At 27.9% G+C, this 24,068-nt stretch overlaps 1 protein-coding gene across 3 annotated transcripts in view; it reads left to right on the top strand.

Annotated features, from left to right (window-relative positions):
- The window catches only part of LOC107437418 (serine/threonine-protein kinase Smg1), a 174,688-nt gene that overhangs the window by 19,312 nt on the left and 131,308 nt on the right, over window positions 1-24,068 (top strand). For 2 of the 3 annotated variants that reach the window (XM_043051732.2, XM_043051731.2), the window contains exons 9-18: window positions 1,038-1,088; window positions 2,780-2,874; window positions 2,949-3,033; window positions 3,107-3,179; window positions 6,367-6,623; window positions 11,767-11,994; window positions 13,100-13,230; window positions 18,897-19,094; window positions 21,230-21,342; window positions 21,587-21,686. In XM_043051732.2, coding sequence (XP_042907666.1) covers window positions 1,038-1,088; window positions 2,780-2,874; window positions 2,949-3,033; window positions 3,107-3,179; window positions 6,367-6,623; window positions 11,767-11,994; window positions 13,100-13,230; window positions 18,897-19,094; window positions 21,230-21,342; window positions 21,587-21,686 — 1,331 coding nt within the window. The remainder of the gene's footprint in view (window positions 1-1,037; window positions 1,089-2,779; window positions 2,875-2,948; window positions 3,034-3,106; window positions 3,180-6,366; window positions 6,624-11,766; window positions 11,995-13,099; window positions 13,231-18,896; window positions 19,095-21,229; window positions 21,343-21,586; window positions 21,687-24,068) is intronic. The other variant, XM_043051733.2, reaches the window with a different exon arrangement.

The following is a 24,068-nucleotide window of genomic DNA, read 5'->3' as shown; positions in this document are numbered from 1 at the left end:
AACATGACAATCATTCTAGATTCTATCATGAATTTTAAATAGAAGTTAACATATATAAAAATTTAAAAATAACTGAAATTTAAAAACAAGTTGAGTGAAATTTCATTGTTATTTAATAAGCGGGGAACATGCAGAAATAATCTTAAATTTTATGAAAACAAGTACGAGTTCTAATTTTAACATTGAGTTATGGATTATACCTATTTGTACTGGTAAAAGTGTATTAAAAAATTATACTTAATTCCTTTAAATGTGCTTGCTTCTATAGAATTTTCAGACTTTTCTTTGTATGATTTAATGTGAATAATTAAGTTTTTATTCTTTGAAAAATTTTAAATTATTTGTAGTGATGTACTTTATAATGCAAACCTTGAAACATGAGGTTTTGCATTGTATAGTTTATTTCATGCCTCATTAAACTTACCTACTAACGATGTCTGTGAAACAGATCAATGTTAATGCTTTAAAATAATTTTTAAATAGAAATGCTATAAACTCAAAAATATCTACCAAAGAATTATTTAGAGTATAGTATTCAAACCAATTTTTTGATTTTGGGTTTGCTTTAGAGATGTAAAATCAATGTGGTTTGCGGAAAATAGGGATTTGTGGAATGGCATTATGTCAATCGTTTATTTATTTATCTTTTACCTACTATTTTCCTTTATTACCTATACTGTATTGTATTTACTTACTAAGATAAATAGCTATTTTACAACGGGATAAACAAATCATTTGTTTATCTTTTTGTGTTAAAATTTTAAATCTATTTTTTCCATGAAGATTAACTAGTTTTCAGAAATTATATGGGAATTTTAGCATTTTAAATTATTTTGTCTTTCTTGTCTATATTTTTCTTGTCTATATTTTTCTTCCTATTAGAAAAAAATTTCTTCTTCCTATTAAGTTTTTTAAATAAAGTATTATTTGTACTGTTTTCATTATTATTCTTATATTTAGTATTTTTATTATTTTTTTTACTTTATCACTCTCTCCATAACTTTCTCTTTTCTTGATTTCATCTCTTTCTTTTTTAGGGCTTGCCCAAGAAAAAACCTCAAACCAAAAAGTCTGTTTTGTATCTTAAGGTAAAAATTCTGTCGTTAGTGGTAATCTTGCAACAAAATTTTTATGTTTCAGAATCCTGCTTTTTATGCAATTGTATGTCAAGAGCAATATATCTCTCTCTCTATATTTTTATTGTGAAAAATCAGTTAATGGTAATTTTTTTATTGTATTTTTATTAAGAATCTCCCATTTGCGAGCAAGCTTTTTATTCTAATGACCCATTCATTCAAAGCCTTATTTGCTATTTTGTAAATGCTCTGTAATTTTTATACCTAAGTTGAACTGTTCATTCCCACTTAGTTTCACTGTATAAGTATTTTTCTATTAAGGTAGTCTTGCTTTTAGTAGTTTATATTTTTCTTCTATTTATAACTACTTTGGAAGATTAATTATTTCAGCTGATTATTAATTCTATTTAAGATATTTTTTACATCTTTTACCATTGCCATTTTTTCCCCAAGCAATAAGAATATTTCTTTGACCATTCAAACTGAGTTGACACAATTCTTCCGTTTTTCATAGGGAAATGTTTTAGCCCTCTGTAGATTTGCTTTCTAAAAAGCATCTTTTAAAACTACTGTCCCTGGCTAAATTATTAGACGTGATTCTATGTGAAATATTAATTATCAGGTGATACTATACAGCTTTAGTGTTTTGCACGGTCTGCACTTGTTTACGTTAGTGCATCAATGGGTTAAATTAGATGATGTATAATATAAATTCCACCATTCGATAAAATAGATGATGCATTATATAAATATAGAATGTTTATTATATCAGGTATTGTATTANTCCGGATTTCCGGAATTTTCGCTGACAGTGATCCGGAAGTTTCCGGAGATCGAATGTCCAGACGTTTCAAAAAATCATTGATCACAGAAGTTTCTGGAAATCAAATTTTCAAAGGTGGCACCTAAAAACACAGTTTATTTTATTTGTTCTTAAGGTAGAGCTAGAGGGATACTTCATAAGCTTATATTCGTGATTAATATTCATTTTTTATCAGTAAACAGTTGTTATAATCATAAACTCAAGAAAGAAAGACATATTTGTAAATTTTAATTACTTCTCCAGGTCATCATAGGTATGTGTAAATGGTATAGGCATGCGTAAAATTTTAAATATATTTTAAGCAAACTAAGGAATATTGAGAAAAAGGAAAAAAACCTTGTTTAAATGTTTTTCTAAGTTTTTCAATTGAAACTGTTTTTTTTTTTTTAACTTAAGAAATTTTCCGGAATTTGGCTTGGGCTCACAATCTAATTGCTATTAATGTTAAATTTTTCTCTTACTCTCGTAATTGGTACATATAATTTTGTAGCATATAGTGTTCCTAATCTTTGATTCCTAAGGTTGGCAGCTATGATATTATAATAATTAGACCAAATTATGAGACGCAACTGTAGTTTTTTAATAATGACATGATTTGCCCGCGTTTATAGGCAATTAAACATACATGTAATGGGTTTTTATTCGGGAGATTTTTTTATGTATTTCCTATTTTTAACATATGGCATTACATTGTTAACCAATTGATACACGAACATAAACAAGTGCAAACTGGTTTCATCCGAGTAAAAACAGTAAAGCCCTATAGTATCACCTGGTAATTATAATTTTACATATAATCTTAGTGTCTCTAATAATATGGCCAGAGATTGTATAAAGTGAAATGTATTTTGCGTTGAAATCTGTATTTCATTAATTTTAGGAGTTTGCTCAGTCTAAACTAAATTTTTGTGGGACTGCTGATAGTCACGCAGGAACATCAGTGGAAAATATTGCTAAGATAAAAAGTCTTGTGAAGTATGATGCTTTTCTTCTGTTTATGGTTAATATGTTTGTTCTCAGTTTTGACAATCAATTTGTTTTATTTTTAGAGTTTTAATTACTGTCTTGAAAAGCATTCACGGTTGTGTAACGATCGAAGAAAATGGTCCGATCACTTATGCTTTTGTGGTTGAGGTAAGGTTTATTTATTTATTTTTATAAACATTAATGGTATTTTATGTTGATGTTGCCTTTGTTTTTATTTCAGATGCTAAGAAATTTTTTAAAGTATATCATGGTGACTGTTGAATTTTGCTATTACTCTGACTTAATGACATCTGGTGAGAAATCATTTGTTACTTTTTATCATTTGTGGTAATTTATATGAATTTTTTTAAAAAAACTCTGACTTAGATATAAATTAAATCATTATCTAACAGTTGCTTTATACAGGGTTCCCACGGGTCAGGGAGAACTGGGAAAACCTGGAATTGTCAGGGAATTTTATTTCAAGACCAAAACTCAGGGAATAGTCAGGGAAAGTTGCAATTTTCTTACAAAAACCTGGAAAATTCCTTCATTATACCTGGAAAAAAACCAGTCTTAAAATACTCAGTTATTGAGATTCGAGTTAAATAATTCTAAGATCTATAACAGTTATTTGTTGAAAAAAATTTTACATTTTAGACATACTGAAATGCTTCCTTCCTCATATTATGATATTTATTTTACACAAAAAATCTAATTCTTGGCATAGCAAATAAAAGAATCCAAATTTTCTGTTGAAAAATTTCGTAGTATAGATAAAATATGGCATGGAATTTCATTGAAATTTACCTGGAATACCTGGAAAAGACAGGGAATTTTTTTTCTGAAATTGAGTGGGAACCCTGTTTATAACACCTAGAGAATACTTTGCATTATTCTTGTAACCTTGAAATCTAATAGGGTTTTTGAATGAATCATATATTTTAATCTGTTTCCTTGCTTTAAATCAGTTTCGAGTAACTGATATCTTTTTTTTTTTTAAATCTGCCTTTAAAAAAAAAAAAAAAATCATAAAATTTATTTTTTGTGATATACTAGAGTTGGAGAGTCGAGAGCTATACTTTTTTAGAAGAGTGCATGTCATTTCCAACATACTAAAAAAGAAATTGTTTTTTAGCATGATGGATAAATTGTTATTTTGTTAGATTATATACAATTATTAAAAAAAAATATTGATTTAAATTGCTTCATTGTTTTGTAAATAATCATTGATTAAAGTCAGCAGTATTTTTTGTGTAGGGAAATTTGTTAATTCATTCCTTTATTTAGTTTTTTGTTGCTAGTGAAGTTAGAGAAATAATAAGAGTAATGTGGTAATATGTGTTATTTAATGTTCAAAACAAACTAATAGAAGAAAAAGCGGGGTTCCCACAGGCTCCTAAAATGAAACTATTTGCTACTAATTTCGGCCTTAGGTGACTATGGCGACTTTTTTTTGCCTGAAAAGGCTAAAAAAGCAACTATTTTTAGGAATAGGAGACTTTTTTTACTCTTGGCAAACTTTTTTTGCAGAAACGAATGTTACTTTTCAGAACGTTAATAAAAGAAAGCAAACTTTAAAAGCAAAAAAAGCAACTATTTTCAGGAATAGGCGACTATTGCGAGATTTTTTTTTTACTCTTGGCGAAGTAAGATTTTTCCTTTACCATGTTGATTTTCGCCACGAGTTATGCAAAGAGACACTGTTCACAACCATCAATTGTCAAAAACTTGCCAACCCTGCCTAATTACGATATTTCTTTTAAAGTGCTTATAGATATTTTTGAGTGCTTGAAAAGTGCTTATTTTTTCTTGAGAAATTTGGCTGCACACTCTGATAGATCTAGTCACAAGTAGCTTAAGAAATAGCTTGGGAATTGATTAACCATAGGTTTAAAAAGAAAGTACAGTAAGCGAGTTTTTTTCCCTTTTAAATGTCTAAATCTTGCTATTTCTGGAAGCTTGTTTAAATATTCAGAATAATCACAAAGATAATAAAGATGCACATCTATGGGTGTTGATAGAAGCTTCTCATACAATAAAAAAATAATAATTACTTTCAGGTTAAAAACATTATTTCACATGTGAAAATATTATAATGTATCAAACACTCCAATGCAACACTGATTTCTGTAGTTTTGCAACATTGACGTTATGAAGCATAATTATCTATATAAATCAGTGTACAGTATCAAAAAAATTTTCCTTTAGACTTTTGTTTTTTTTTTGCATTCGTTTTGTGTTATAATGAAAATTACTTTTTCTATTAATATAAATCTTTTAATACAATATATATATAAATGAAATTTTAGGCAAAATATATATATATCTTTCTGCAAGATATTTAACAATAACAAATATACAAACTTCAAAAAAACTATAGCTATAGCTTTAAAAAAAAAGCATTTTAATAAATTAAATAAATAAAAATTGGATCAAATAAGAAATTTTTTTTGGTTGAATATGTGTTTTTTTATTCTAATATTATAAGCGATATTCTCGCATTTTGTAGAAGGATAACGCACTAATTATTTATTTTTTTTGCATTTTATTATTAATCATCACATTAAAATAATGAAATCGTAAAATCTGTAGCAGTGACTGCCGATAAAAAAAGATAGACGCCGAAATCACGTGAATCAGACTCTTCAAAAACCCTAAATGCGTGTTTTCGTTTCGAGATTCAGTTGTGATAAATAATATCGGATTTTAAGAGCTATGTGGGACGAAATTGGAACGAAAATTTCCACAGGAAAGAAAACCAAATTTTTTACTTCATTATTCTTTATTTTTCATTACTCTCCTATGAGAATAGAAAAGTCACGATCATTTTTTTCCCCTCTCTGAAGCACGAGAAGGGCATATTTTTGAATATAATTCTGAAGAATAGATAAAATTTTTTGAAAATTTCTGCAGAAAAGGAAAGCAAAATTTTTTATTTCCCAAAGGAAAAATCCTACTTTAAGAACTTAGTAACGTTCTGCAACAATGTCGCCACGATTTTGCCACGGGATGTTTGAAAGAGCATTTTTGCAAGACATATTTATGTAATCAAAATCCAGGCTCTGTCAGGGTGTGTAGCTTTGTTAAAAAGTTTTTAAAGGAGCTTATTTTCAATTTTCGTTTTTTAAAAGCCTTTAAAGGTGCTTTTTTCATTGGGTGTTTTTAAAAAATGCTTAACTTTTCCTTTTCGAAAAGAGAATGTTGGTTTTCGCCATGTATTAGTACAAACACAGTATCTAATAGAGTTTTATTTTAATTAACAGAAAATTACTTTTGTGGGGGTCGATGGAGATTTCGAAAAATTATATAGGGGTTGATGATCAAAAAAGTTTGGCGACCCCTGGTATAGAACATAAAACACCTGAACTCGGATAAGNCATATTTATGTAATCAAAATCTGGGCTCTGTTCATTACCTCTAATAAAAAGAAGCGGGTTTATCAGTTCTCCTTAAAAGTTTTCATCTCTTTGTCTAATAAAAAGGCATTTCTCTCTTTAGCGAATGAATGTTTATTACTTCTGATTACAATGGCACAGCTTCATACAAAAGATGCCTTAGAAGAATTAATGGCCTACATCCACTTAGTACAAGCAAGAAATGCAAGACTTCAAAATGAAGGTCACCTCAAATCAGTATTATCAATGTTGATTTGCTTTGTGAAAACTATTGGCACTCATCTACCCATCAAGTTTGTTACCACAATGTTTGACAAATCTTCTTTAACAAGGCAGCTCCGTCTCTCCCCTTCACAACAAGTAACAATTTTTAAATATTTTAATTGCTTGAAATAATTTGTGTTACATTTCTTTAACCGCTTCTCTGACTATCCCGAGTTAACTCGGGTACATATATATTGCAAGCATTTATTATCCCGAGAAAACTCGGGCATAGCAGAATTCATCAATACGTTCTGTTTTATCACGTTTTTACTCGGCCGGAAGCAAAACAAAAAATAATACTAATCTCCTGTGATTGGAAGTTTGTCCAATATTTGTTTGGGAGTTTTGCTATTTGTGGGACTGAGACGTGTTTTGTACAATTGTATATACAGGGTATAAGCCAGGGTTTGCCAAGTGGGCCCACCTTGAAAAAACCGTCTTGGAATGATGAGTGGGTTTTTTCAACTAAAAAAAAAATTATGCTTTTAATAAAACTTATTGTTGCACATTTAATTTAATATAATTTGTTGTGCTGCATAAATTTTTTAAAGTAGCGTTGCATGATTTATATGATTAAGTTTTTAATGTTTGTAGAGTAAGTGAAACTAGAATTTATAATTTTATAGTACTATTGAAAACTTTAGTAGGATTTTTCAGAAGTAATATTTTAATGAAATTAAGTTAAATAGAAATTTAAATAATATAGTTTGAAAAGATCGATTTTTCAAAATCAATTCAAAAGATCAAATATAGCTGCTTTATATATAAATAAACAAGTTATTATTATTAATTCATATGTTTAAAGAAATTGAAAAGAAACAATTTTTTTTCTTCTAAGTAATACATATCCAATTTAAACAGAACTTTTATAAGAGAACTTTTTAAAATTATTTATCTAAAAATGAAATCATTTATTTGAAAGAAAAAAAATGCAGAAGTAACTGATACTCTTTATAATTATTCATAATTTTAATTTCGCATTCTATTAATCTTATTATAAAAACGTCAAACACCATTGAATATTTATTTCAGTTTTTTATTAAAGTCAAAATTCAGATGAAATTTTAGTTTTTACTGATTATAGTTTTACAATAGATTATATATATATATGTGCGTGTGTTTAATAAATATAGTAAGTAAATGTGTGTGAAAACAAAAAGATTAATTCTTGTTCCTTTTATATTGCTGCATTTATATTTTATAATGCTTGGGTTAAAAATTGTGAAACATTATGTACTTAACAATAAAGATTCAAATATGTATTAGTGATAATGTGTTATTTTAACTTAATATGAAATGCATATAACAAAATTAAAATAACTTTTTGGATTTATTTCTATTTTTGAGCTTATACAACACTTTTTAATAAATAAAAATATTTACACAACAAAACTTATAGTTTATGAACAGTAAATGAAAAAAAGAAACCCACATTTCTCCTGTGTTTTTTCACATGAAACCCAATTTTCCCCAGGTTTTTTCAAATAAAACCTAATTTCCCCCGTGTTTTTTCAATAAAACCCAGGCGGGTTGGGTGTTTTCTAAAATACCCGGGTTTTTACAAACCCTGGTATAAGTGCACCTGGAAAGTCATGAATTTCGGTATTGAACGAAATTTGTCGTGATTTTAACTATTTTTAAAAAAAAATCACGGAGAGTCATAGATTTAGGTCTCGAAAGATTTTATTTTGAAAATGGAGTCCCGCCCTCTCAATTTCATGGTGTTCCGAATATCTGAATTCCTAATAAAATCCTCACTCAGTCATATTTGTTTTTATCATGTTCTTTAAAAATTATAGCGTTCTAGAGTGAAGTATCTTTTAAACTTCTGTGATTTCAGAATTATTATTGTTTATTTTTTTTACTTTAGCAATTTAAAATTCTACCTGAAGCAAGCCAGTCATTGGCAAATTTTTTTTATTCGGAAATGAGAACAGAAAAATCAGGAGTATTTCTTTCCTTTCTGATGAACAAGAAAAGTATCTTTAGAATATAATTCTGCAAAAAAAAAACAATTTACTCAGCTATTGTTTTTTCAGCTATTTTATTGTTTCAACTCTTTCTTTAAATTTTTTCTCTTAAAATTAAACGTTTGACGTTTCTTTTAAATTTAAAATCAATAAATATAAAGATGCAGAATATAACAGTTTTGGTTATACCTATCATTTTATTTAATGTTAATATAATGCATTTTAAATTTATTATTCTGCTTTTGTCAGAAGTCATGAAAAGTTCTTGGAATAAGTCATGAATTTGAAAATCTAAAATGTAGCAGGTACCCTGTATATACAATGGTTAAGGGATTTACATAGAAAAAAGAGTTAAAAAAATGGCATTCGCGAGCGAAAATGAAAGTAATGCAGATGATTTTTCAGATTATGAAGATGTGAACATATACAAAGACTAATATTCAACTTTTTTCATTTGCCCGAGATAATTTGGGATAGTAAACTGATGGTAAATTAAATATATTTTACGGATAAAAATGTGATAAATGTTGATTAACAAATATGTTAAATTGTTAAAAGATATGTTGATTTTTTGCATTTTTTTCTTCTAAAAAATTGGTAAAGGAAGCAGTTAACTATGTAAGAGAATGTAGTTTTCATAAAAAATATTGTCCCTATTTGTTCTAATATTCTTGATTTTTATGTGTTTTCAGAACGTTTTTGACGAATGTATATTAAAACTAATGGTCCAATTTTCACTTTTTTTTTTAAATGTTTTGATCCCCTTGAAATAATTTGGAAGCAGTGTTTCAATTTTTTATACTTTCTAACTTTTTGCCTCAATCTCTTGTGCCAATCCTTATTGTTTAAGGTCAAAAACTAATGTTGTTGTATTTATAGATCAGTACCACAATCTTATTCACTAATTTCCTATGTGAGTTCAGAAACGACTGCAGAACTTAACAATTTTGCTATTACGTTTTATTTTATAAATTTGAATTTGCCTCTTTTTTTGTGATTTTTTTTAGTTTTATTTCTATTGTAGGATTTAATTACTAATGTTAAGAAGCCATCCGCGTATAAAAATGATTGAAGTATCTTATGTATTTTACCCTATTGGATGTTTCTTGATAAACAAAATCTCCTATCATGAAATTTTAGAAGGATGAGTTAAAGGCCATATGTTTCACCATTGAGGAAATCAAAAATATTGTATGATTAATTGCTTCAAAAATTTAAATTGATCTCTTCGTACTGTTTATTTAAAATGATTTTAATCATCTCAACAATTCATTAATCAGAAGAATTTTATTCTTAAACATTCATAGATTGATCTGTTTACTGCATTTGAAACTAGAAATGCTTAATTAAAAATATTAGGTTCTGGTTAAAAAATATTAAGCAATATACAAAAAAAAATTTTTTTCTTAAAAAAGTTATTTACAATAATAATTCTTTTAAATCATAATTTTAATTTGGGATATATTTCTGAAATTTTATGTTATTGGGAAAAAATCTATTTTTTTAAAACTGTTGTGGCATATACATAAGATTTATTTGTAGTTCTAAAATTCACGAAGTTTGCACTCACTGAACTCTCCACTAGCTGTACAAAGTATTATAAGGCATCTTTTTAAGAGTTTTCACTTCAATTATTTTATGAAGGGGGAAAAACACTTAATATTTTCTTAATTATATAATTGATTAAAAGTATGAATTGAAGCACTTTTCCCTTGTATAAGTATACTATTAACAAATGCAGTTACAAATCTTGTATGATATAGATTTATGATTTTGAGATCTAATCAATCTCTCCATTATTTTATTTAAAGATAATTGAAATGATTTATAATAAATAAATAATTAAAGATAAATAAATGAGCACAAATTTGTCAAAGTGATTCATTGATAGACTTATTTTGACTCTTTACTTGTATGGCCTGTGGCAGAATTTTTTCAAGCTTTCTGCGACAACCTCCCCCACCATTAATATTTTTTTAAGATACTTTTAATTATAACAATTACTAATTCAAAATAACATTGTGTTTACAGAAGAAAGTATGGAATAAAACATATAAAAAATTAAATTGTAAGAGTAATATTATTTTAATTCTAATATTAATAGGTGCTTTCTCGAACTAATGAACTAATTATTTCCTCTTTCAAATTTTGTAAATTATTAGAAAAATTAAAAATTCAAATTCATAAATAAATTAAATGATAATAAATTAAAATTTGTACATAAATTAAAAATCGTAAAATCTGTGCAGTAACTCCAGAATAAAGATCAGTGTCAAAATCACACAAATAAGACTTTTTAAAAAAGAGATACTCGAGTAAGGGGAAAAAAAAAGGAAAGAGAACTCTGTAAAGGAAAAAAAAAATGAAAGTAAGATCATAATTTCTAGTGCGAACTATCTTTTAAACTTTTGCAATTTCTAAATTTTTATTTTATATTATTAATTTGTAATTCTGGCTGAAGCCAGGCATTACGGAGTGAGAACAGAAAATGAGAATAGAAAAATCATGATTTTTCTTTCCTCTTCTCTGATACACAAGAAATAAATCTTTGAAAAAAATTCTGCGGAAAAAGAAATTTGAAAAATTATGCAGAGAGGAAAATGATTTATGTCTTTAATGATCTAAGAATAGATCTAATGTCGTTAATTTTTAATAATAATGCTAGTTAATATCGCAAAATTTGATTGTTCAAACCTAGGAGACTTCCGTCTTGTTATAAAAAAGCTCAAAAATTTTATAATATCGAATCTTTATAGCGATGAATTTAAAAGTCATACTCTTATTTATTGTTTTCGGCAAACGTGGTACCAAATTTTGTAGTTTCAAATTTGTTCTATCTTGATTTTTTAATTACTTGTCTAATTGTGTAGAGTCTCTGATTTGCTAGAAATATGAACTGTTTTTAATTGTATAATAAAAAAATAAATCAATTGCATTTCTTTAATTCAGGAATTATGTAACGTTTGGAAGGTAGGCTCACTCGATCCTGTTTATCAGGCGACAGCAAAAGTTATTTCGTCCACCTTTTCCTAATTTGAATTTTGCACAGTTACATATGCAACATAAATGAATTACTTCTATAAAACTTTGTTGCTGTTTTATTTTTTATTGAACTTTGATTTCAGTAAAAATTCCCTGTCTCACAGTTAAATAAAAATCAAGCTATTGATTTAATCACAGCAAAAGAAAGTAACCTTAGTTTTCCTTTTTACTAAACATTGTATCTGAAAAAATATACATTTTAACAGTTGTTTATTCATTTTGTTTAGATTCAGAAGCTGCTTATGGAGCTTTATTATGCAATTCTTGCTGTTAAAAGTGTTCAAATAGTTGAAGAGTTCTACAGGTCTATTATGTTAGACATAGTAAATGCTCAAGACATCTTATTCAGTGACCTTTCTGTAAATAATCAAAAGGCTAAACAAGAAGAAATCTCATTATTACTTAGTGTGTGTGCTTTAGTTGAAATAGGCAACGTTAAACATTCATTGATTCGAGTAAGTATATTATTTAAAGGGAAGTTAAAATTTTTTGCTTGTTTATGATTTTTACCCAAATTTCAATTTTTGCATCATTTTTATCAAATTTCCACTATTATATAATCTGAGAATTTGTGTGTCACTGAAACAAAGTTTTGCAACTCCATCATTTTATAAAAAAAAAAAAAAAAATGTATTGCATTAAAGTAAAAATAATACTGCCTGAAATATCACACACTCAGTATCAGTACATGCAAAATTGAGACTAGAGTGCATCATAAAGCAATTGAAAATTCATATAGCATTATATCAAAAGAGTAATCAAAACTTTAAAACAATGTGGTAATTCATTTGCAATAAATGATGAAAATACGATCGCCAAAACTATGCGCACAATGAAATTTTCGCAAATCAAGTGCGGGATTCAAACTTTTTATATAAAACAACATAGAATGGAAATAAAAAAAAAAACCAAGACAATAACTAACGAAAATGCAATTTTTCATACTGCATAGGTTTATGGGTGAATCATTAATAATTGAGTGCATATAAAAGTGATTTAGATTTTGAAATTTCCCGTGCAAAACTATTATATAGCCTCCAGAAGTCAAAACATGAGATATGCGCTTTTTAAACTGGTTTGTAGGATTTGCTAATTTATCTGCAGAATTATTTTAGGTTAAACTATGTCTTCGAAAATAGGATTATTCTTATGAAGAAATTAAGAGAGTATATTTAAGTTGTTGTTGTTTTAAGCGATGCAAATTTTTGTGAAGAGCAATACTCCTTTCTTTTTTTCTTCTTTTTTTGTGGGTGCTCTTTTTCAGGGGGTTATAGTTTCCTTTTTAGGGTCAAGAATGAAATCCGTTATCTTATAATATGAATGAGTCTGTTATTTTTATTATTTTACTCTGATTATGTATTTTAAATTATTTATTTAATAAAATTCATTATTAAATATCATTTGCACGACAGAGGGAAATATCAGGGACGGACACACAGGAATTGCATTAGAATCATGTCATGCTTTCATATCAAAATCTTGCCCTCATATAATTACAGTTTTATATTACATGTATGTTTAATGAAAAAAAGATTTATTAGGTTTTAATGACTGTTTCAGATGTTTGCATTAAAGCCAAGTTTTTTTGAATTAATGACTAACCACCTGAACCCTACTCAGCAGGAGCTAAGCAAAAGATTTCCCGAACTACAATGTGCAATTTTGTACATTCTGTATTCTCATTGCAGAAGGTAAAAAACGTGTTTTTAAATTATCTTGTTTCCATTCAACTTTTTTATAACCTAGTTTTGCTGCCCAAATTCCTGATAAATTTTTCAGAAAGAAATTTGAAACTTTTTTTTAAATAAGAAGGGAAACTCTCTTTTCATCTGCAAAATTCAACCTAAAAAATGTAAGTTTTTTCAGGGTTTTTATTTGAACTCTAATATTAATAAGGAATTGCAGGGCTGATTGTGCTCCGAAAAAAAACCGGATTTCCAGAATTTTCACTAACAGTGATCCGGAAATTTCCGGAGATCGAAGGTATAGACGTTTAACAAAATCATTGATCACAGAAGTTTACGGAAATAAAATTTTCAAAGGTGGAACTTAAAAACGCAGTTTATTTTATTTGTTTGTAAGGGAGAGCCAGAGAGATACTTTATAAGCTCATATTCATGATTAATTTTCATTTTTTATCAGTAAATAGTTGTTATAATCATAAACTCAAGAAAGAAAGATATATTTGTAAATTTTAATTACTTCTTTAGGTATGTGTGAATGGTATAGGTATGCGTAAAATTTTAAATATTTGTAAGTGAACTAAAAAATATTGAGAAAAAGGAAAAAAAACCTTGTTAAAATTTTTTTCTAATTTTTCAATTAAGCTGTTCTTTTTTTTTTTTTTTTAAACTTTTTAACTCAATGAATTTTCCAGAATTTTGACTTGGGCTCACAATCACCCCTGGAATTGAAATGTAATTTTATTATTTGTTGTTTACAAAGCATCTAATAATATTTTAGACATTTAATGAGTAAACAATATGATAACTATGTATAATACTTCTGTCAAACTTAATAATTCTGAAAAAGAAATAGACTATTGACATTTTTCCTGAGAAAATTGGTTTAAAAATCAATAGTCCTTATTAATTTCCAACAATTAAATTCCACAAAAAAAAGCTCTAATTTAGATTTGTATTGGTTGTTATAATTTGATTTTTGTAAAAAATTGCTTTTAAATATTAAAACATCATTTTAAATAAAATTATTGCTAATGATTAACATTTTATTATAAATAACAATCAAGATGTTACTAAATATTAAAATTGTAATAAAATAAATAGTATTGTTACATGTGATTTTGAAAATTCATTTACGAGTATTCCACACAATAATTTAAAGAATACCTGTTAAGAAATTTTTGATAAATCTTTGATTAATGAAGATATTAGGGAAGAGTGGCTTAATTTATGTAATGTAAACATTTTTGAAAATTATCTATTTAATGGTATATGTTTTTACATACAAATTCAAGATATCTGAATGGAAAATTGTTATTTAAGTGCATTCACTAATATTTTCTTACGAACATAAATTTTTAATTGGGTTTAGATTTATTGATCATTTAACTATTTTTGATTGTAATGATTTTGATTTAATTAGATATTTATCCTGAAGAACTGACTTTAATAAAGACTAATTCATATGTTAAAGGTACTAGTTTTTTACTTCTTGAAATTTATTTTCATAACTAAAAACTTTTTGTCAGATTATACGATTAAAAGAAGAGAATTTTTTAATGTTATTAGTTTAACACATTTTTATTCCAACTTGTACTTAAAAATTTTTAAGAATATTTATATTGATCCAATTCTTAGGTTTAAATTTATTTGTAATATTAAAACAGATTTTCTTTCAGCTATTAAGATTTTCACAATTACCTTAGAGAATAATAATTTTCCTTTTAATTATTGTATTTATAACTTTATAATTCAGTGTATTTTAAAGAAGTTCAACTATTTCAGTCTTTATTGAAGTCTGCATAAATTTAGGATTTTTTGTTCCTGATGAATATAGATGGCAGTTCTTTATTGGAGTTTTCAGTCATTGAAAATTTTTGCTCTCCTTTTGCAAGTTTTTCGAAGCGCAAGTGTCTGGTGGTCAAGGACTAAATTGAGCTCTGCAAGGTCTAATCTTAATAGACTACAAAGAATGGTCTGTATAGCCCTGTCAGGCTGTCTTAGGACCACTCCCACAGCTGCACTTGAGAGCTTACTGGAGCTTCTTCCTTTAAACTTACGCTTTGAAGTTGAAGCTCAGACAGGCATAAAGCGTCTTATGTTCCTTAGCCTATGGAAAGAGTATTCCAAACACTTGTCATGGGATCATCTTGTCTCAAAAGAGATGGATATACCCTCTTTTATTGTGCCTATTGACTATATGTCACTAAGATATGCTTTTCACAAGCCTTTCAAGTTCCATTTTCCTACTAGAGATGAATGGTTTAATTCTCCTCGGTGGCTTAAAGGCAAATGCATACCCTCCAACTTTGCCCACCTAGCCATCAGTAGCACTCGCACAACACACATTTACGGCATCCCGCAATATTTGCGATGCTCATATTGATACTTAATTATATTCACTTATAATTTCAAAAAGCAGATGATAAATATAAGAAAATAGATTTTGAAACAAGCATAAAATGTTATTTCACATTGAGAATTTTTAAAAAAAATTAAAATGTCATAGACTTTTAAAAAATCATTTTATTTAGATAGTACAATTTTAATTCACATACAGGAAGGTACACTTTTCTAAGGATATAAAATCATTAAATTGCAACTGAAAGTTAAAGTTTTATTGTACATTTATACAAATTTCAAAGAAAAATAATATAACATCTCAGTAAAATGCAAAAAGTGAACTCTCCACAACTTTTTCTCTACATTCATTCAATTGTTACCAAAAAAATATTTACTTATTTTATTTAGGAAGGTCAGATTCTAAGATGTTTCCTATTAAATATTTTTTACACCAAATTTTAAAGCAATTAAATCAAGAAAACAATTTAATACCAATTTAATGAAAGAAAAATGGATCATATAAATGAGTTTCTTTCTAATAAAACTTTCAGAATTAGAAAACAATATTTAAAAACTTATATCATCTAAAGCTTACACATTAAAATTTATTCTTTAAGAGGAATGAATTTGTATAGACATTAACCAATAGCTAAATTGTTTCAAATCTTTGAATTATCTATTATAAAGGAGTAAAAGCATTAATTAAGAAATCTAATCTATTAGCAAATCTGATTTTAATTAAAAATACCCTTAAATACAGAAACACAGTATCTAAACCGCCCTATGCTTTTTCAGTGATGAATAACAAGCATTTTTTGCTCTTTTTAACTCATCCTCATTAAATTTTGCATTGTAACAAACTCCCATGCTTAATTTAGTGATTAGAATCGATTCTAATTTTTTGGTACTCAGACTCGAGCGATTATAAGTTTTATTTTTACGAATCATGCTAAAAATTCTCTCAGATCCAGCATTACTATGGGGAATTGACAGAATTGAAAGCATTATTTTTGGCAAAGCCACATATCTCTTTATTCCATTGTTATCCTTTAACTGGCTAATTTTATGCCATGCCTCATCTACTCTGGTATGATTTAAAATTTCAGAAGGAAAATTGTCTGCCTGATAAAAGGCAAATTCTAACTCAAGTTGATCAATGTCAATACCACAATTAAACAAATCATAAAAAAACTTAAGAGATGCAAAATTTGCATTCTGCCTCTTCAAAATGTTTGCCACGGAAGCATGCTTAAGAAAATCGTTCTCTAAAGGAAACTTTTTGAGAATATATTCACATGCAGTGACAAAAAGCTTTTGCACCGCCAAAAAGAACTCAGTTATATCTTCTGGTATCAGATCACTCAAAATAGATCTAGCACTTGATCCTATTATAAGAGACTCGTCAGGTTTTTGATATTTAGGTTTCTGAAATTTCACTTGTAACAGAGAAGACTTGGATTTGCTTATGGTAGAAGGCGAAGCAAATCGTACAAGAAGTTCATAATATAAGCTCATTAAATCATCATACAAAGTATGGATAGAAGGTTGCTCTTTTTGCAGGGCAACATTTACCTTGGTGAATACAGGCAATATTGATGTAACAAAAGCACAATATACCTTTGTTTTGTTTGATTTAAGTAACTCTTTTATTTTTTCTGAGCTAGCGTTCTCTTTAACATCAGACTGTGAAGAAAAAAATTAGCAATGGGTCCACTGCTCAACTAGTCTCTTTAGAGAATTTTCTAAACTTAACCACCGAGTTGAAACATGTTTTAAAATCTTGTGAAGTTTCACATCACATTCTATCTGACAGTTTTTAAATTCATACTTTCTTTTACTACTCTTTTCAAGGTAGTAAAAAACTTTTATCACCAAATTCTCCACATCAACGGGCAATGATGCTGTAGCTTTTTGAGCTGCTAGATGAACCAAATGACAAGGGCATCCAATGAATTTTATATTTGGTTGCTTCTGTTTTATATAGCTCAAAACACCTTTATTACATCCAGTCATTGTGTTAGCATTATCAGAACTGAATGCTATGCAACTCTCCCACTTCAGTAGATATTTTTTAAACTCTCCATCAAGAAGTTGAAAAATTCCCTCACCAGTGTTGTTAGTTGATTCAGATAAAGAAACCAGTGATGATACGATTTGTTTTTTTTCTTCATAATAATTAAAAATTAAAGGATATAGCTTTTTATCTAATGTCATTGCTTCCGTCAGTTAAAAGAGAAAATAATGATCTGAACTTACTTAGAGTACTCTCTCTTATCCCCTCAGCAGTGGAAACTGTTATTGCCTGGGTCTTGGTATGTCCACACCCATACTTTTTTGCAATGTCGGAATCTGGGAAATTTTTTTTAAATAAGGCGCATAATCACGTGGTTTCTCCCGACCAAGACTAACAACTCATGACGTCATTTTCAGCAATACGCAATCAGTGACGTCACCACGCTTAAAAGACGACAACAGCAGAAGCGGATAGATCAGACAGGCGCTTTCGTTTAATCCGTAGTATTTTACTATTCACCCGTAGCTCCGTAGTTTACCTCCAATTTCCGTAGCAACTACGGAAATTCCGTAGCAGTTGGAGGGTATGCAAATGTCTAATATGGTACTCTGATGGTTCAAAGATTGGTCCCAAATCAGGAGCAGGAATTTATTGCTCCAATGATGGTACCAAACTTCACTTTCCCTTGGGATACTATGCAACTGTTTTTCAGGCTATGCTATTATCTTGTGCTGCAAGATATGCTTAGACAGGGGATATCATAATACCACTATCCGCATCTGTTCTGGCAGTCAGGCTGCTCTCCTATTACTGTCAAAGTGTAAATTCACCTCTTTGTAAATTCACCTCTTGTGTGGGAATGCTTCTCAGTCATCTGACCTATCTACTCATAACAGAGTATCCCTGCAAAGACCTCTGGTCTATGTGCCCTGCTCACCTCTAAGTCTAAGTATTTCGAAAGGAGTCGGCACTAAAATTTTTAAAGATTTATATTTTATTTTGGTTTGGTTATTCCAAATGTAACTTTGTCTAAATTTGCATTTCCTATATGTAGACATGTTATTATTAGTATTTTCTCTAAACCTTTGAATTGTGTTTTTTTTATTTTTTTTTTATGTCTCATTAAATTTTGATTTCCGTATTTGATTTCTTATTTTAGTTTATCTATTATGCACTGTCAGTTTCTGATTTAACCACTAACTACAGACAGACCTGTTTTTGCTTGCTAACTTTTCTAACTTTTTATTTACATTATATACTTAGGTAGGTATTTATGTGTGTAAGACATCTGAAAAATAATCTTAATTTTGTTTTGTAGACATTCTCATTTTGTGAATAGTAGTGCAGTGGTGAACCCTAATGCTGCTGTCTCAGGATCTCCAATGTCCACTTCTGGTCATAACTCTCCTATAATGACTGATGTACCTCCTCCCTCTCCCACCACTGGAAATTTAGAAAAAGTTATTCAAGTATTAGTCGATTTGCTGGAGGGAACATATCATTGTAGTGACAGCAGGTAAGAGACCTCATCGAATGTGCCAAAAAATACTTGATTCGACATTTCGCGTTATATCGTTTTTAAAAAAACGACTTTCAATCGTAAATGTGATCGACAGAACTACATATAGGGTATCTGCACACCTGGAAAGTCATGATTTTTGGTATTGAGCAAAATTTTGCCGTTATTTTAACTATTTAAAAAATCATGGATTTAGGTTGCCGAAAAATCTAATTTGTGAAATGGAATTTAACACAATTTCGTGGAATTCCGAACATCTGAATTTGTAACAAAATCCCCACTCACAGTTATATTTTATTTAAATATAAAATGTTTTTGTCATGTTCTTTAAAAATTATGGTGTTCTTTCAAGAAATGAAAGAAAAAACATCATTTCTAGAGCGAATTATCTTTTAACTTGTGTGATTTCAGAATTTTTATTATTATTTTTTATATATCAATTTCTAATTCTATCTGAAGCAAGCCAGTCATTGACGAATTTTTTTAAATTCCGAAATGAGAACAGAAAAATTAGGAGTATTTCTTTCCTTTCCGATGAACGAGAAAAGTATCTTTAGAATATAATTCTGCAGAAATTGTTTTTTTTTGCATTTGTATTTTTTTCAGCTATTTTATTCAGCTATTTTAGTGATTTAAAAAACAGAGTAAAGACAGACTTGAAGGTCTTTCTTTACTCCTGTTTTTTAAATTTAAAATCATAAATATGAAGATGTAGAGTATAACAAATTTGGTTATACCTATCATTTCAATGAATGTTGTTACAATGCTTTTTTAAATTTAGTGTTGTGTTTTTGTTGAAGAAAATAATACTTCGTTAAGTAAGGAAAGATTCTTGGAATTAGTCTGAATTTGAAAATCGAAAATGTAGCAGATACCCTGTATACGCCCTAAGAAATGTATTTATAAGTGCAATATAGGCCACAATTATCAAAGAGATAATTTTCTAGTATAGTTTTTGGGGAAAAGATTTTCATACAGACAATAAGTTGTTTCGCTTTATTGTGCTATTATCTAGTGAACATTTCTATAACTTGATTAGTATTAGTATGCAGAAATAATTCGAAGCAACAGTTTAATTTTGGAAAAAAATGTGGTACTCTCCTCCCTCTTATCGAAAAGAACCTTTTTTAAACAAGCAAAAATTAGTTTTGGCTGATCTTGTCCATTTTGTTCTCTTTAATTTCTTAAAATAAATTTTTTTTTTTTAGAAAATCAAATGATTTAATTTGTAGGATTTATTCTTTGACTTCTTTACATAAGTAGAATTTACTTTTCATTTTATTTCGTTACCTATAATCATTAAAGCAGTAGTTTTATTATTTTGTTTTTACTGATGATTAAACATTACTTATTTCTTTATAATTTTATTACTAATCGTTATTCTAAGTTGATAAATTTAATCAAAATTTTTTATTTTATTTATTATTCTTTTATAACTCATAGATTTTAAACTTTTCGTCAGTCGCATGCCTGTATAAAGGATGGCACATAATACTCTGCAATTTTAATACTTCAACACCCCTGTATCTGACGCAGTTATTTCTTGTCATGCTATGTTAGGCATGTTCAAAGAAAAACTTTTTTCTCTCTCCACAATTTGGTTAGTTATTTGCTCGTTAGTCAGTTTATTGGCTAGTTATTTTATGAGAGAAAAGAAATCCAATGTGAAAACCATCAAAATGTTTGAAAGTTGTCCGTGAAAATTTTAAAAGAATTATCTAAAAAATTATTTAAAGAATATATATAGGTTTTTTTTTCTTCTTTAATTTGCATCTAAATGGTCTTCACTAAAAATTATTTAAATAATAAAATTGCAAATATAAATAAGTTTAAAAGGGGCTGGGGACATTGCCATTTGTTACATTTATGCACTTTTTTTTGTGTGTTTTATTCTGTAACGTGATACTTAAAAAAAATAATGCTTGCCAATTTTATAAGTTACTCTGTAATTTTTTCAAATAATTCAAAAAAGTAGGCAGCAAAAAAAATTTTTTTTGGTGCTTCAATGTTATTCTAAGTTTACAAAAGAGAATTCATAATAAAGGAATCTATACAAAGGTGACTAAATTCTCTATTTTTGTGTCATTTTTCTCCACACACTATATATTTAAATGTGACAACTTTTCTTTAAGATTACTTGCTGCAAGGTGGACCTTGGAAATCTTAGATAATGTTCAACAACACCTTTCGCGCCTAGTTCAAAGTGATCCATTTGACAGCTTAATAAGAGCCACTTTAAATGCAGGTATTCACTACTGACTTATCTCAAATGATTTTATTACAATGATTCACGAGCATGCATTCTTAGTGTATTGCAGTATATTTTATTGAAATTTTATCAATGTATTTAATAAAATAACATTTAATTTATAATTTTGGATGTTATAAAAGGTTTCAAGTTACAGTCTATTAAAAAATTGCTTTTTTTTCATAATCATTTATTTATTATTGTTTAAAATATTCATTGAAGAAACACATTTTTCTTATAGCTTTCACAAGTTCTGTTGCTTTGTGCAAAGTGTGTTGTAGAAGTCTTCACATGTGTCTTAAAAATGCGGCTTCTCTACTTCCTGATTCTATACTTCAAAAGTAAATTTCATTTGTATACATTGTTCAATATTAGTAACAAAATAGAAAAACAGACGTAACAAACAAAACAAAATAGAGTCAATAGAACAAAAAGTTCAAAAGTGGAAAGAATTTTTATGTATACGTGTACATGTATACATAAAATAATGTAAACATAATATGTATATGTAACATAATACATGTATGTACACATAATATGTATACATAATACATGTATACATAAAATAAGCATACCTGATATACATCTAAGTAGTATATCACGGTGACCACCCACCTGAAATTTATCAGGAAAATTTGGAAAATTGATAGGATATGCAGGGGTCTGTCCAGACATTTTGTGAAAGGTCCGTTTTTGTAAAATTGTGAAAAAATTACTCGTAATTTGTGAGTATAAAATAAACATTAAGTCGCATTCTTTGAACCAGGGCCCGCTTTTGTGAATTTGTGCAAATAGGGTCCGTTATTGCAAAAAAACATTTTCAAGAAGTTTTTAAATTGTTAAGACATACAAGATTATGCTCAACACTGTAAAATTATAATTAAAACAATTAAATTTTAAAAAATAAACAGCAATTTAAGCTGCTAAATTAGCGATGCAACAAACAAATATTTGGTATTTAGCCTATATTGCTGAACACAGAATATTCATTTCGGAGGAATAAAGGAAGAAGCTTCTACCAAAGACAAAATTTAGTTCTTTTGCATCTGTCTTTCTCCCTCCCCCCCTTCCTGGGAAGGGTTTATTCGATTAACAAAACAATAATGAAGATAAATAAATTTGTGAAGGGTCCGATTAAAAGATAAGTTATTTTGTGAAGTATTTGTGTAAGTTATTTTGTTAACGGACCCAAAATTCTTCTAAACAGACCCCTGATTGCAAAAAACTTTTTCAATGAGTTTTTAAAATGTAAAGAGATACAAGATTGTGCTCAACACTGTAAAATTATAATAAAAAAAAAATTAAATTTTTAAAGATAAACAGCAATTCCTGCTACTAAATTAGAGATGCAACATACAAATATCTGGTATTTTACCTATACTTCTGAAAGCAGAATATTCATTTCAGACGAATAAAGGAAGAAGCGTCTGCTGAAGACAAAACTTCATTTATTTACATCTGACTTTCTTTCCATCCACTCCCCTGGGAAGGGTTTATTTGATTAACAAAACAATAATGAAGGTAAAAAAATTTGTGTAGAGTCCGATTAAAAGAAATTATTTTGTGAAGGGTCCGTTTTTAAGTTAAAATATTTTCTAAACAGACTCCTGATATGGGTTATTAATAATTGATATTGAATTTTTGTGATTATAAACTTATGTATTATGAGAGAGTTTTTCTAAGAAATTTATGTTCATTTTTTACCATGGAATTGAACTGTTGTAATAACAAAAACAATTAACTAATCTAAACTAAAAATAAAACCATGTTTAAATTAGAATAACATTATAATGTAATTTTATTTTAATATAATATTGTAGAAGACAGTTGACTAATTTAAACTAAAAAAAAAGTGGTTAGATTGGAATAATATTTTTATATAAATAAGGTAAAAAAGTATTAAGAGTTTAAAGAATTTCATCTAGCTTTTTTCTATAGAATTAGGCAACAAGAAATTTGACAATTTTGCATTTGTGGCATTAATTTTTTAACACTGAATATCTCTTAAAATAATAATGTTAATTTAAAACATTTGACTTTAGATATTGGTTAAAAGAAAACATGATCAGTGAATTTTATTAAGAGCACTGTTTGGATTAAATACAGTATAAACTGGCTTTTTATTGAAATGTTAATAAATATAAAAATGTATTGATGTCTAATTGCCTGGATTTATTCTCTTTTGCTCAATGGAAAGATATTAAACACTTATCTAGGGTTTTTTGGATCACTCTGTATTTGCCATTTGGTACACATTGTACAAAAACTACTTAAAGTAACACATTGAAATACTTTTATTCAATAAAAAAATGTATATATATTCTACAAACTAAACATATTTTCTTCACATATATCTTAATTTTTAAAAAATTAATGTTGTACCAAAACATTAAAAATTTAAAAAATAAAATTTTGCTATGTCGTTAAAATAAATTAGTGCAATCAGGGGCCGTTAACGGACCCTGCATAGAATATTTTTTTTTTTATAAAAACGGACCCTTCACAAAATAATTTAATTGGACCCTTCACAAATTTGTTTACCTTCCTTATTGTTTTGTCAATCGAATAAACCCTTCCCTGGAAGGGGGGAAAGAAGACAAAAGTAAACGAACAAAGTTTTGTCTTCGGCAGATGCTTCTTCCTTTATTCGTATGAAATGAATATTCTGCGTTCAGCAGTATAGGCTAAATACCAAATATTTGTATGTTGCATCTCTAACTTAG

Source organism: Parasteatoda tepidariorum, chromosome 2 (genome assembly GCF_043381705.1).
Source record: "Parasteatoda tepidariorum isolate YZ-2023 chromosome 2, CAS_Ptep_4.0, whole genome shotgun sequence".
In the NCBI taxonomy this organism is placed as follows: domain Eukaryota; kingdom Metazoa; phylum Arthropoda; class Arachnida; order Araneae; family Theridiidae; genus Parasteatoda; species Parasteatoda tepidariorum.
Note: the sequence above shows the minus strand (reverse complement) of the source record. Positions and strands in the feature narration are given on the sequence as shown.